At 34.6% G+C, this 15,586-nt stretch overlaps 1 protein-coding gene across 4 annotated transcripts; it reads right to left on the reverse strand.

The window, feature by feature from the left end:
- Positions 1 to 302: 302 nt before the first annotated feature.
- LOC115697398 (ABC transporter C family member 2) lies at positions 303 to 15,239 on the reverse strand. Of its 4 annotated transcripts, XM_061119011.1 has the most exons (29): positions 14,745 to 15,014; positions 14,182 to 14,628; positions 13,309 to 13,799; positions 12,326 to 12,504; positions 12,078 to 12,117; positions 11,599 to 11,755; positions 11,273 to 11,387; positions 11,082 to 11,162; positions 10,861 to 10,885; positions 10,267 to 10,323; positions 9,815 to 9,880; positions 9,465 to 9,539; positions 9,171 to 9,278; positions 8,755 to 8,889; positions 8,113 to 8,219; positions 7,930 to 8,023; positions 7,427 to 7,594; positions 6,964 to 7,104; positions 6,521 to 6,721; positions 6,071 to 6,169; positions 5,815 to 5,967; positions 5,037 to 5,419; positions 4,636 to 4,816; positions 3,869 to 4,192; positions 2,864 to 3,620; positions 2,470 to 2,591; positions 1,640 to 1,885; positions 1,039 to 1,465; positions 303 to 648 (listed from the first exon to the last, which is right to left on the reverse strand). In XM_061119011.1, exons 3-29 carry the CDS (start codon positions 13,639 to 13,641, stop codon positions 551 to 553), a joined length of 4,872 nt encoding a protein of 1,623 aa, XP_060974994.1. In that variant the 5' UTR covers positions 13,642 to 13,799; positions 14,182 to 14,628; positions 14,745 to 15,014; the 3' UTR covers positions 303 to 550. The 4 variants fall into 4 exon arrangements, with proteins under 4 accessions (XP_060974994.1, XP_030480239.1, XP_030480241.1 ...); XM_030624379.2 differs by lacking the exons at positions 14,182 to 14,628; positions 14,745 to 15,014 and adding an exon at positions 15,035 to 15,239; XM_030624381.2 differs by lacking the exon at positions 14,182 to 14,628 and having other exon boundaries at positions 14,745 to 15,010.
- Positions 15,240 to 15,586: the final 347 nt, after the last annotated feature.

Consider the following 15,586-nt stretch of genomic DNA (forward strand, 5'->3'; position numbering starts at 1 on the left):
GTTCCAGTTGAGTTGTTGCCTAGTTTAGTAACAGAGATTTTCGTTTAATAAAATGATTTTCATTTTCAAAAAATAAAATAAAATAAAATAAAAATAAAAATTGAGCCTATCAAATTTGACACACAATAGTTGTTACCTTTTCTACTACATTTAATAAAAATTAAATGACTTCTGATTGACTATTCGAATTAATTTACAAGAACACAGATGTAAAAATTGGCTAAATATAAATATTTGTTCATTTTTTTAGCCAAATTGAGCATGGAAACAAATCATCTAAGTGAACACAATATAGAAACGAATTTTGAGAGGCCATGCCAAATATCAAAAACTGCATTATAATAAGGTAAGTTAATACAACGTGGTACATACACAAGAAAACAATAGCCTTTAAATCAGGGTTGGAGAGGGTTTTCGGCTAAGGTACAACATTACCTTTCAATTAGTATTTCATAGAAGAACAAAGTTTTCACAAAGGGAAAGATTATTAGAACAGGCACATATCAATTAAAGCTACAAAAATTTCATCATTGAACAAGGCACTATTGTCCTACATTTCAACATTGTCCCAGTCGATTGACCTGTCATCGAAACTAAATTCTGAGTTTTGAAGCCTGTTCCGAGCTAACCTGCTCATCACAGCAAGACCTGGGGGCAGAAAAGAAAATTATCAAGAACAAGCATTCAGAATTAACCAGAACTACAATTCTTTTGACCGGAAAACGGATATTAAAAGTTTTGTTACTAGGTCTAACTAAGAATCTAAATGCCTGAAATTCCCCCATGCAACCGAAAATGCCCCATGCAAGTTTTCAACTCCCCAAATTGTATGATGGTTTAATGTGAACACGTTTGTCCAGTTACAATAATCCAGATAAACTAAACTATACCTCAAAAAACAAAGTTATTTGCAAGTTTAAATATTTTAGATTACTTATAGTGAAGTTCCCTTTGAAAATTTAAAGCATGCAAGTGAGGGAAAATAAATGCAAAGAACTGCATCCAATTCGGCATAAATGAATAAAAGTCATAAAATACCTTCAACAACTCGGTAAAGAGCAGACCACCATCCATCTCTAGAGACCTGATAGTGATCTAGAGACTCTTCGATAGCTTTGTCATGTTTCCCTCCCAAAACTCCCTGCAGCGTGATCACTGCTTCCTTTGTTTTTTTAAGAATATTGTCCTCATCTTCGATTTCCAATCTTTGAAGATCGTTATGTGATGAACTAAGACTCACAGAAAGGGCAAATTGGGCAGCAGCAGTCCACCGAGAAGAAGCTATCCATTTCCTCTGTCCATCTAACCGTACACTCTCTTCTCTTCCCAGCCGATTTGCATCTTCCCTTTCACGTACTAGGCTTCGTAAATATTGAGCATTCGCAGCTCCTGTACTTTGAACCATTTTTGAGAAAGCACTGTTCTCTCTTGACAGCAGTTCCTCAGGGGAGTCATATTCTAAAACCTGAAAAACAGTTTATCCACATAGAATTACATCAATTATTAATTTATTATTATTATTTTTTTTTTTCAAAATTAACCTTGTTCAGAATATAATGTAGACAACACAAATAACATCAAGAACCCATCCTCTCTTTTGAGAGTATAAGTACATAAAACAAGAGCAAATTTTACATACCCGGCCAGCATCAAGCAGAATGATTCGGTCACAATCAATAATGGTATTTAATCTGTGAGCAATAATCAGCATTGTACATGATTTAAATTCTTCTCGAATAGTTTTTTGAATGAGAGCATCAGTTCGGACATCAACAGCTGCAGTTGCTTCATCAAGAACCAGTATCTTTGATCTTCTCAACAATGCTCGAGCAAGACTTAATAGTTGCCTCTGCCCAACACTGAAATTCTCACCAGCCTCCGATACCTTAATATATCACAAGGCAGTTTAGTCTAGTGAACAAATACAATAGTACTAATAATAATAAAAAAATAAAACTATGACTGATAAAGCATGGACATTAATCTTGTGGTCACACCATTTTTTCCAACAAGTATCACAACAGTAAACTTCATTTGATCAAAAAAAGTTAGATATATGTGTGTGAAATACGAAATCTAGCATGTGAGATAATTTACTAATTCACTTTGAATACTCTACAATTGCTCAGCAAACATCTAACAAACTAGATGAATCTTACAATACATGCTCATATTTTCATATAAATAAATATTATGGGACAAGCATGAGAAGAGAGAATGATAGGTTACGAAAAAACTCATACTGTTCTAATTTTCTACCGAGTGAGTTATAAAACCTATCATTTTTCCTCTGAGGCTCTGACCAATGTCCAGAAGTTCATCAAGTAGTAGCCAGTCTAAAAGATAGAAAGGCCTAAAAGGACAGCTAATATGGCATAGTGCTTGGGTTTATAATTGCAAACATAATTTTGAAAAGATAAGCCATAAAAGGAGCACAAAATCCAGTAAAAGGCAAACTTGAGCACATACCTCAGCATCCAGTCCAAAAGAATTCCTCCTAATTGCATCCTTTAAATGTGCCCTTTCTAAAGCTTCCCAAAGGTCAGCGTCATTATGTTCGTTAAAGGGGTCAAGGTTGAATCTCACAGTTCCTAGAAACAAATAAATAGTAAATTAAGTTGATCATTATTACAATATTGACAATACAAATCATATTATCATCAAAATGAAAGATTACTACTGAGATAACAACATTGACAGAAATTAGACACCCCACGAAGGAATCCCGAATTTTTAGTTGGGTCCCACATGCTTTTTATAAGATACGAACTAGTTTTATTAAGTATTGTATAAATATGAGCATAAACAAAAACAGAAGATACCAGATTTCGTATAAACCAATTACTTTTTATTTTCTTTTTACCTGAGAAAAGGACAGGTGACTGTGGTATGATTCCAAGAACTTTCCGTAGATCTGTGAGCCCAAGTTTTCCAATATCGCAGTCATCAATCAAAATTCTTCCTCTTTCTAGTTCTACAATCCGGAAGAGAGCATTAAGCATGCTAGACTTCCCTGCACCAGTCCTTCCAACAATTCCTACCTTATCACTTGGTGATATTGCGAATGACAGCCCATGTAAAACTGGAGGAAGTTCGGGCCTGTAACGTAGAACAACATCCTCAAATCTAATGGACCCAGATGAAGGCCACCCAGGAGGGGGGCGGTTACTTTCTATAATAGATGGAGCTTCAGATGGCAGATCTATATATGTCCCAACCCGCTCTACAGCATTTAAGCTATTCTCCGCCAGACTTGCAAGTCTCAGTACTCCAGTCAATAAACTAGTAATGTTTAGAGCATAGCTAAGAAGAAGACCCATAGTAGAAGCAAATTCTTGCTGGTTTTCTGCCCTCCCGTTCTGCATGACAGCAAAAGTTGCAGTAAACCATATCATGAGGCCTCCCAACGTTTCCAAACGGATAGCAAGCCAGCGGTTTCCACTCATATTGACCAAGGTGAATCTGATATTGTTGTCAACAGACCTTCCATTAATGTCTGACATCCGATCATAAGCTTTGTAAGCACGAATAGTTGATAGGCCATTCAATGCTTCTCCAAATTGTGCATAAACAGGAGACCTGCTTATTGAGTCTAGACGCTTAACTTCACGAGCCATGCTCTATACAAATAGCAAAACATCACTAATGTAAGAAGATATGTAACTTCATAAAAGTACTATGATGCTAGCAAATAAAAATTTCGATCAAATATTCAAGTGGTTGGAAAAGCTACATTTGCCTAAAGCACATTACCGTAAGTCAATGTGTTAGGGATTTCTACAATGATTATAGGAGAAATAATGCAACAAATTAGGTAGAACATTATTCCAAATTAATGATAGACAAAAATAATGATGCTTCCTTTTACCTGATAATAGAGATATGCCGCATAAAACAAAACCAAGAGTGGCATTATAGCCCACAAGGACATGGTGCTGACAAATCCAATCAAAATGAATGTGGAAAGCAATTGTGAAACTTGATTCAGAAACATATTCACAAATGGAGCAACATTCCGATCAATATCACCGAGATCCTTTGCAAATCTATTGATAATCCGTCCAAGGGGATTAGTGTGAAAGAAAACCATTGGAGCTCTTAATATAGAGCCAAGCATGGCCTCATGCAGCCTTCTGGCAGCATAAAGACTTGAAATAATTAACCAATAGGAATTTCCCAGCATTACAATGACCTGAAACCAGCAAACAATGATGATAAATATACCATTCAAGCAGAATTTTAACACAAAACAATGAAATCTCTAATTGGTCGGTAGGCAAACAAGCTCCTACTATAAAAATCCTGTACTCTATATGAACTTCAACAGGCTTACAGAAAAACCTTGAGACATCTTTTGCCACCAAAGTATCAATCTTCGGCCAATAGTGAACAGACAGTGATATTCAAAATGAGAAGCCCAAGGAGCAACTAACCAGCATGTGAAAATTTATGACCAAATTGTGCTCAAGATTACTTAGCCTTAGTATAGCATAATGGGTTTTTTTTTTTTTTTTGAAAAAGAGACCAAAGGTCAAATGTCTTAGACTGACCTTCTCCCAAAAGTATAACACAATGAAAATAATTTTAAAACTTAAGCTGTTAAAAAAAACCAATCATTGTCTGTTATTCCCTTACCTGACCAAATGATAGAAGTGCATATATCAGATTGTAGAAGCCAGGATTATAATTATCAGCAATCCCTTGATCAGTCCAATGACTCAACCAGGTGCTACTTGAAATTCTTAGAATCTCAGTCAGGATGTAGCAAGTAAAGAGAATAACAACCACCCACAAACCTCCTAGAGCATTCTTATACCTGCACCCGAAAAGTGATGGTAGTAAGATAATATGATAAGACTCTAGTAGGAATTTAAGCAACAATGTTATCCATAACACTAGAAAAGGATTTGCAGAGGTAAGATAAGTTACCAGAACTTATCTTCTTTTTAAAATGACAAAACTTCGACTAAGTACAGCTAATTTATGTTGCTTTTCATAGAATTTGATGCATCAAAATAAAAGAGAGAATTTCTGACCTTGATAAGACTTTCATACTGACCACACCCGTTTCTCGTTCTTCCTGTTTAATAAGAATAGATTTTCCTGGTTTTGTTTTACCCACGTCATTTGCGTTTTTCACATCATTGGGAACCCCATTGGCCACAGGTTTCGAAGCACTACCATCAATGATTTCATTATCTTCATTTTCTTCAGCATATTCTTCCATCTTCCCTGCATTTTCCATTAACTTTTGGAACAGCATGCCATTATTAGAAAGTTCATCAAATGTTCCCTCCTCTTTCACTGTCCCTTCATGGACCAGTATTATTCTATCAACTTGTGAAAGAAAATGTAGCTGGTTCGTGACGAGTACTCTTGTTTTCCCTCTTAATTCTCCCCGAATGCATTTATCGAAAACCTAAGACCAATGAGTGTGCAGAAGTTAGTTCAGCATATAGTAAATACTAAAAGATGAAGAAAGCTTTCCTTTTTGAATCTGAACATCAACAAACTCGGTAAAAGAAGCAGAAAAAAAATAGAAGATTTTTAGTCACTCTATAATGGAAAAGCATCCATCAGCTGATTATAAAATATAAACAAGGACTTAAACAGTAAAACAGTTCTCTTCAGTTTCCAATGACTCTTTAACAATCACTTACATGCTATAGAACTCTGGATATTATCCTAAGAGACTATCGAGTTATCCAATTGAATATTTGTATTACAAGACATGAAGATGTTTACCCTTAAGTTAAGTATGTACTGAGGATACCATAAAATATTAAAAATAAACTTAAAGGATAAACATTTAACCTGTCGGGCCACATGAGCATCCAGAGCACTTAGTGGGTCGTCAAATACGTATACATCAGAATTGGAATACACAGCCCTAGCCATGGACACTCTTTGCTTTTGACCACCACTAATGTTAACACCTCTTTCACCAATCTCAGTCAAATCACCCCCCTGTAGATGTAGCATGTGAGAAAGGCTAGAACCATATGCCCAAAAAAGGACAACAGATTTTCATGGAATAGCTTAAGAAAGTTATAACTTTAATATCACTTACAGGAAGTAACTCAAGGTCATGCCGCAATGCCGTCACATCTAATGCCTTCTCATATCTTGCAGAATTAAAAGCTGATCCAAATAAGATGTTATCACGTACCTACAAAAGTTAATACGTCATTCATGAGCACTGTGCCTATCTGATATTCATTTCATTAGTATACATCGTCAATAATTATAGCAATTTCTCCCAATTTTTTCTTTTAAAACAACACCAACTTGTATAAAGAGAGAATTGTCTCAAGCAAAATTCAGGAGGAAAACACTCCTAATATTAAAGAAAAGAACAAAATATAGATAGAACAATAGAGGCAAAAAACCACAAGTCTCGATGAAAATTACATTCACTAGTCTCAGCAAGTTCCATTGTTAAAAGTTGTTAGATTACTGCATACTCCATTACATTCCAATAATCAGATATAGAATTATGGAATGCTTCACAAATACTTACAGTTGCATTAAAAATCCATGAAACTTGTGGAACATATGCAACTGTTCCTCTCATTACAACACTTGAATCTCCCATTGAAGGAAGCTCCCCAAGCATGGCTGATATAAGTGATGTCTTTCCTTCTCCCGTGCTGCCAACAACTGCAACTAAGCTTCCAACCGAAACATCCAGATTGACATTTGACAATGTAGGTTTCTCTGCCTGTACAAGAAAAATAACAGATAACGCTGCTCACATGTAGAATTATTGCAAGAAGCAAATAAAGTAACAATACTGCTATTATTTTTCTAGATAAGATATAATATACTTGCTAAAAGTATAATCAGAAGAGAATAGAAGAAATACTGAGATTAGTACTGCCCTATAGTATAATCAAAAACTGGGATTAGTACTGTCCCTTCCCAAGATTTAAAGAAATAAAAGAAATTGCCATAATGGTAGACCTTAGAATCCCAAGAAAAATATCCGTTTTTTATTGACACTGCTGGTAGCCCAGGATCAAGAGGTGGATTTGGAAGAAGAACCCGCTCTTCAGCCAAGAGTAGCTCCTCGAGACGCTTTAAGGACACATTTGCATTAACTGCCTGTCATACTAAAGCATCATTAGTGGCAAGAAAGTGATACAATCGATTAATAAATGCATAAAAAATAATGCATAATCATGAAAAAGGAGAAAAAAGTCACACTGGTTTAAATATATTCTTTCTTTATCATATAGACGTCATGTGGGGGTGGATTTCTTATCCTTCCTAATATTTTCTTGCTTGAAAAAAATTGTGTTCCTTAACATATAGATATAAAGTCAGATGCTGAACAATAAGCATGCAGTCATTTTGCTCTAATGTATAATGTAATTAGTAAATAATGATAAAAAAATACAAAGGATAGAGATTAAGAAAACAAGACCTGTGTTATAATGTTAGGAAGCATGAAAAGAGGAAAGCGAAGCACGGCAAACAAAGAAAGTGATGTAAATGCCCTTGCAGGTGTTAGATTTCCTCCGAGCAATGTAAACATTCCAAAAGATATAACAGTCACAAAAACTGGAATGCTGTTTAGTATAAACCCATTACACTGCAAGCAAAAGAAGACAAACAATGCTGAGAATCACCATTTTAACCGATTAAGTATACAAAACATATTAATAACTAAAGAAATCAAACAATAAATCGATAGCCAAAGCTAATGATAATACTTTATAGCTCCAATGTTTAACGATATGATGTAATTCAATGTTCCAACACAGTTTGCTGTATTAATATACAGCTTCTGAGACATAAACATATGACACAATTTTTCTTCCTTTCAAAAATACATATATACATGTATACAGTGTAATAGCATGAAAATTTATGTCATTACTTTTAACATTCTTTCAAAAAGAATTTGGAAAATATCTAATGTCATACCGCTCCAAGTAGTGATGCTTTTCGGAACCAAGATAATTCATCAGTACGGACACCTTGTACCTTCGACTGGAAACTACTCTCCCATGCATAACACCTGATCCAGATTCAAGATAATCCCAATAAACACCAGATCTTTCTGGGAGAAAACAAGCAATAATATTAAAAAACAATAGAAAAACATACTTCACAGTGTCCATTGCTGCCAAAATTTCATTCATGAGCCCAATTCTCTTGTCTGTACGTTGCAACCCCTCCTTGGACAATTTCTGCATCCTGCTTATGACATATGTCTGTTCCCACAAAATCACTGGACATGTTAATTTTAAATAATTTGATAGCAAATACAAAGCCCATGAGAACTCTAAACGAAATGGATAATACTTGAATGGAGAAACACAAACTGCAGTGATTATTTACACTGCTTTCCAGACCAAAACAAGTAAAAATTGAATATCCTAACTGCATGCATATACACGACGGATTCTACTTTAAAGGAAAAACATAAGATAAACCTGACTCATATTATGACTAACACCAGCTCTGTAGAGATAACAAATTTGTATAAATAGGATTCCTAAATAAAAATCTAACCAGAAGAGCTTGCATGAACTGTACGTATTAAATAATGCATCATTCAAATACTAATTGAAAGTATCATGAAACTACTAACGTAATAGAAGGAACTTTTTCAAATATTCGAAACAAATATTTATGCCTAGAGGAATTTATAATCACAGTAAGAAATGGTGACAAAATTTTTGAGATACACAAAACTAAAACAAAACACACAAAAAAATGGTAAATTTGGAATGTGCAACTTCTAACCTGTAACGGAAACATAAGAACCAGCATCAGTGCACCAATCAGTGAAGCAACACCCAACTGCTGATATAGAAGAACCATAGAAATAACGATGCGAAAAGGAGCCGACCACAAAGTGTGAAGTGATTGACATATTTGCTGTAAATTTCCAACAGAATCATTAGCTAAGGACCCAGGATAGCTTCACAAAACTTTAAAGAGACGAGACCTAATAGGCCAATATCCTTTCATCTATTCCAGAATATAAATAACTAACAGTCTAACACAACTGATATTCCAAATTCACTTTCCATCAAATGTCGCTTAGTTGTGTAAATCTGGAGACTTCTATTTTTGTATTGTACTTGATTATGTAATAATTCTTCTTTCTGTTTCTCATCAAAAAAGGAAAGGAAAAAAGAACAGTAGAAAGTGCCCACCTGAAGTGCTTCAGCATCAGTTGTCATCAAATTGGTTATTTTCCCCGTTGCAAACTTTTTACGAGCTTCATGAGTCAGCCTCAAGGATTTACGAAATACAGCAGCAACCTGCAAATACAAAGTATAACATGCACCCATGAGTGCCTAAAAGGATGCTTGTAATGATACAGTCCTTTTCTAATATTTACTGATACTGCAAGTTCCAAAATATATATTTGTAAGAACTAAAAATATAGACACGCATACACACACCCGAAGGTACTAAAAATATGCTGTGATGAAAGAAAAATTTACCAGGGTTGATCTTAACCGAAAACCAACTCGCATGACATTCTGGAAATACTGAGCTTCGCACAACACCCCTATAGCCTGAAACAAAAATAGTATAAATCAGGAAAAGTATATGCCAGTAGAACAACAAATAATAAAAGGAAGACTGCATAAGTTTCTTTTTATACTTTTTTTCTAAATGAGCAAAAAATTCTATGAAGAAGGAACCTCCATTTTATATGAACATAGCTAGGAACAGAGATCATCGGTAAACAATAAAATGCTCAAACACAATGAACACCATCTACAGGAAAGACATTAAGGACCAGACAATGTAAACGATCCAAAAGCACAATAGAATATTTGTGTCATACCACTCCAACAAATATTGAGAAGGCATACACATATCCAATCCATGCAGGATCCCCTTGTTGCATAGACTGCAAAAAGTTAAAAAAGAAATAATAATTAATAATTCAAGACAAGTATAAGGAGTATATAATCTCTATGAAGTTATTTACAGAATCTAATATCAATCTTCTTGCTCCTTTCTAACCAGACCGCTCATAGTCATACAGTGGTATATACAAAACCTCTTTTCCTCAGAAAATAAATAATACTAACAACAATAATGCATCAATGATTGTTTTACAAAATTTTGGGGCTTATAAATCAGAATTAAAAACTTATGATTAGCCTGTTCCCCCACCATGAACAAGTAGATGTCACAATAACAAGAAGCATCTCAGAAATTTAAATCAAATGAGAAACCCGAAGCATTTAAGACACATCTCTTGCAAAGTATTGATTAAAAAAAAGAGCTAACCTGTAGAAGACGATTCAAGATAAGGGGCCCCACAAATTGAGAGAGATCATTGCCAATCTACAAGTTATAAAATGAACAAATTAAATAAAAAGAAAAACATCCTCTCAAGAATGAATGCTTGAGCTTAAATCACTATCCAAAATTTACTTCACTTTCCTATGTCTGAGAGACTAACAAACTTTTGTCCTCATTTTTAATTTGCACAAATCTAACTCCTTATCTTTACATTTTAAAAGAGAGCATTTTTATTTGGCCCTCTTAACTGTAGAATTAGAGTCTCATTTTGGTCTCCATAAGGAGCCAAAGCGTCAACAAAACATAGCTTGCATGGTAAAATGAGACATTTGAAAGCTAAAAGGGCCAAAGTTAGAATGGTAGTGAATAATGAAGAGGGGAGGGGATTGGAGAGCTGAGTATATAATGCAGAACGAATGTCTATAGTATGCACATTTAAAGTCTAGGTATGCAGTATGCACCTTACAAATGAATTATTTGCTAATCCGTGGAACAATGTTAAAAAGCTTAATGGAGATTTGACTGAGAACTAATGAGACAAGATAAGGAAGAAAAAAACTACATAAATAAATTCACTACCTTCCAAAAGCCTCCCCACCAAAACCTATATAAAAAGTTATAAAAGAAAGAAAAGGAAAAGGGAATTAGATGCATGTACAAAAAGTAACATAAGAAACACAAGTTAAGATAGCAACTGTTGCAATTCCATCCAAGCAATGTACTTAATTATATTGTCTGTTGACTCCATTCCTCATAAAAATCTCGTACACACATATATACATATTTATATGTAAGCTTACCTTCCTCCAAGGCTACGGTTTAATGCTAATAACAGCCATGGCTTTGGCTTCCGACACTCATCAACCCAACATTCTTGAAACCTGCATAAGGTACAAAAAAAAATATAAAATGACATGGTAAAATACTTGGTAATTGTCGGGAATTGTTAAATTTATATACAAGAAATTATTAGGCATGAATGATTGCATACTTAGAATTCAGTGTTTCTGTTCTATCCCAAGTATCTAACTTCCACACATCCTTCTCAGTTATTGGTCTTTGATATGCACGCTGCATTAGGGGATTCATCCAACCAAAGAATATTCCTGATAAAAGAGCACATTCGGGATATGAATTAATAGATACAATACAACATAGAAATGATCAGCAGATACAGATAACAGTAGGAAAGATGAAGACGGAATAAGCTCTACTCTCAATATCAGAAACTTTCTTTTATTTATCAAACCCTAGTCCCCAAGTAAGAGACTAAGCCAAACACAACAAAGAACAATCAGCTTATTCGAGAAGACATACTTGAAATTATATTGGCATGCCTCTCAGGACATATCTGCTCCCCTGCAGGAAGCTCTTCATATGCAGCATCATCAATCGATTCAGTCTGCAATGGAGTGTAACCAGGGTAGGGATCCAATTGCGGAACATACACAAGCAGAAGGAGTCCAAACAAGACCTACATGAACACAAGAGTGACAACATAAGAACTCCTTGTATTTGAGCACCTGTTTTCTGTAGATAAACATGAACATTACCAGATAGAGTATGTACAGTGAAGTTCTAAATAGAAGAAGTGTATCTAGTAATTAATAACTAATTAGCTTTTACTTGATTATGAACAGAAAAAGGGTAAAAATACTCAAACAGCCTAAATTCTGTGTAGGTCTTATCAAAAGAGAAAACATAGCAAAAGTGGATTAACTACGAGAATGCAGTAATGAATTTGGTGGGAGAATAAACCCTGAATATCAAATAAGAAAGAAAAAGAATTAACAAACCTGGCAAGCAACTTCACTGATGTACAAATACAACACAGAGCTGCAAAGAAGAATCACAAGCATTAGTAACTCACCTTCAATAAAGGCCAGCATAAGTATAAAACCAAATAATTTTATAACCATAAAACAATTTTAAATACTAGATCCAAAGATTTCCCAAAGCAGTGGATGCATCATGGACACAGGTGTTATGAACATTGACAAATTTATCATACCAAAAGTCTATACAACATTTTAACACAGCATACCTGCTGTAAAAGTCTTTGAATGGAAGAATGAGATTCAGCATCACAATATCCCCTACTAAAGAATACATGACTCCAAATCTCACAAACCACCGGAATTCATAGATGTAGACTTTGGTCTCGAGACCAATCATGACCAGCATAGAACACCAAGCAAGCGCCTCAATTATGACAGAAACTATCTGTTGAAAGAAGACATAAGATGAAGTCAAAATTAGAGAGAACCGATTGCAAGAGCTAAGATAAGCATGCTTACATGACTTTAACATTACTTGTCTCTAAATCTTGAACAATAACCCCCATTCCCCAAAAAAGAAATACATAACATACATAAGAAACAGACAAACTAACACCTAAATCAAATACTGCCCAATAATCAAATTGCTAAGAACGATGATATCCAGTAAGTTTCAACATTGTCGTTTCGACTCATTATGGTAAAAATCCTTCCAGAGACCAACTTAAATCTGTAAATTTAGCCAGTACAACTTACTTGCTAAAATGAACTAGACACAGAATTCTTATCTCATATACAGGGCAAGCAATTGAATATTTTGTGACAAGAATACCCTCTAAGATTTACATGTCACCACAACTATACAAATCTGAGAGATCGACTATCCGCAACATATCAAAGAATTGCACAAAATTCAGTATGCAGTACATACTTGCAGAGAAGTACAAACATTACATAACCCAAAAACAAAAACTCAATGAATTGCCTGAAAGAATACTATTTTCAACACAACCTTACACTTACACCGAAACAAACTGTTCCTGTTCAATCTTAATAGTGATACAGTCACTCTTAACCCCCACCCCAGCCATACACACATACATACACAAGAAAAACATGAGATATGTGAACAGTGTGTAAAGATTACATTTTCCGCTCCTTTTTATTAAGCATCAATAAAATTCTTAAGTTCAAAGTGTTGAAAGGTTCACATACGGAAAAGTGATAGGCCATAGCACAAAAATCATACCTCAAAAGGTGCAAGACCAGGCAGTCCATCTAAATTCAGCACTGAAAATCCCATTATCAATCTGAACAGAGGCTCAGCAGCAGAATAAGCAGCCAACAATGCAAGCAGATAATTATAAAGATTGGATTTCAAACGGAACCGCTGAACAGTAACATCTTTCTTAATCCTCCATATTCGATAGAAGCACAAACCCAGAAGAACCAGATGAGAAACAGCCACCACAAGGGAGTCAACACCACATGGTGTGTAAGCACCAAAGGCATTCTCCACTGCTTTAGTCCAAAACCCATTTTCCACAGGGCGACAATACCACACCAACGGCCCAAAAGCCATTTCTGTTTACCAAACCTCTCTAAAGGGAACAAGAAAAAACCTTCAGTTGAAGCTCAGATCACCATAGCCATACTGACCCTTCTTAATATTATTACTCTAAGAAGGAAAGATTGACTTCTCTTACAGCTCCCGGATTATTCTAGGACTCCCACCTACCCCTGCAACAGAACCAAATTCAAAAGAAATAAACAAATGAAGGAAAAAATCTATTTGCTCTCCATGGGCAACCCCAAAGGACAAAACTTTAAGGAAGTCAACTGTGAGCAGCACATAAATATATATATATGTATAAACAGCGGTTGAAAGGTTAATCCAATTTTTTACTTGGAAGAGAGATAGAATGAATCAACCATGTATAATATATTAATTAAAGCTTACTTTGAAATGATCAAAATTAAATAAAAAAAAATAAGAAAACACATTTACATCAGATTCTTATCTCAAAAACAGAGAATCTTAACATAATGGTCACCACAACACAATTCCACTCACAATCCTACTTTACATAAAATATACAAACAAATAATGAACTTGTGTTACCCAATAAAAAAAGAAAACAGTCCATTCAACGCATTAAATCATCCATAGTTGAAAGTAGGCCTGGATAGTATGTGCATTGCGGTGGTAGCTAGAAATCATCAAGGTTCTGTGGTTCGGATTCACACGGCTCAGTTGAACTTTGTGGACCCTCTGTGTGGAGAAGCTGCTGCTTGTTGTTCGGCTGTGGATTTGGCTCTTCTGCTTGGTTTCAAATATGTTTTGGTTGAGAGTGATTCCAGAATAGTTATCAACGCTATCAATGGGACGGAGTCTCACTGGGCGATTGAGAACTATGTCTCTTTTTGTGTTAAATCCTCTCCCTATTTTTCTTGTTGTAATTTTATTTATGCTAGTAGAACTTGTAATTTTACTGCCCATAATGTGGCTAATTGGGCTTTCATTAACAAGTTGTACGGTAATATTCCGATTAATTCGGTCCCTGTGAACCTATTATGTAATGACCAACAGGTCTAGTTTATTTTAATGATATGAACACGCTTATTTTCAAAAAAAAAAAAAACTTAACCAAAACAAATTCAAACACAACTTAATTAAAAAAATACCCAAAAACACAGCATCTCTTTACTCCAATAAATTTGCAGTGAGCTTAAAACCTCCTATACTTCCAGCAATCCAAATCAAATACGGGAATAATGAAAGAAAAAACAAAAAGTAAGAAAAAGTGTCCACGACGACGATGTTGAATAATGCAAAAAAAAAAAAAACGAAGAAAAAGGAAATCCGGGAAAAAGTTTCTCGGGAAAATATCGAAAAGTTTTTTCCGGGTCCCTTTCCCTCTCGGTAGTTGGAAAAAGTTAAAAACAAGATTGAGTGGAATAGAATCAATGCTTACTGAGTGCCTTATTACGTTCAAAATCCAGTGGAGCAAAGAGAGAGAGCGAAGGTCGTCGTCTCATTTGGCGAAATGCAGAGCTCTCATACTGCGTCACCGCTTACGATGCGTCGATAACCATTTTTGGTTTTTTTTTTTTTCTATATTTATAAAAAAAAAAAATGGGATGGGGACCATGGAAATGAAATTGGAGGTTGATTCTTTTTTCCTGGGATTATCTCGATATTAATAATAATATTATTATTCTTTTTTTTAATTTTATTTTTATTTTTCATAATTACTTTATATCAATTTTTTTTATTTTTAATTTTTTATAATTATTAATTACAACTACTGTCTTTGTTTGATGTGATTTATCAAGAAAAAAAAATATTTATATATATTTTGTGTGTACCTACGATGTTATTTCAATTTCTTAATTCTTTTTCTATGACAAAAATTATTAATTTCTTCTACGTTCATTTTTAGAAATGTAAATGGATTTTAGTGGAGTGTGTTTAGAAAAAACTCTAGGTATCTAGTGAGAGCATCTCGAATGGGATTGCTCATTAG

This window comes from Cannabis sativa, chromosome 7 (genome assembly GCF_029168945.1).
Source record: "Cannabis sativa cultivar Pink pepper isolate KNU-18-1 chromosome 7, ASM2916894v1, whole genome shotgun sequence".
NCBI classification, from domain to species: domain Eukaryota; kingdom Viridiplantae; phylum Streptophyta; class Magnoliopsida; order Rosales; family Cannabaceae; genus Cannabis; species Cannabis sativa.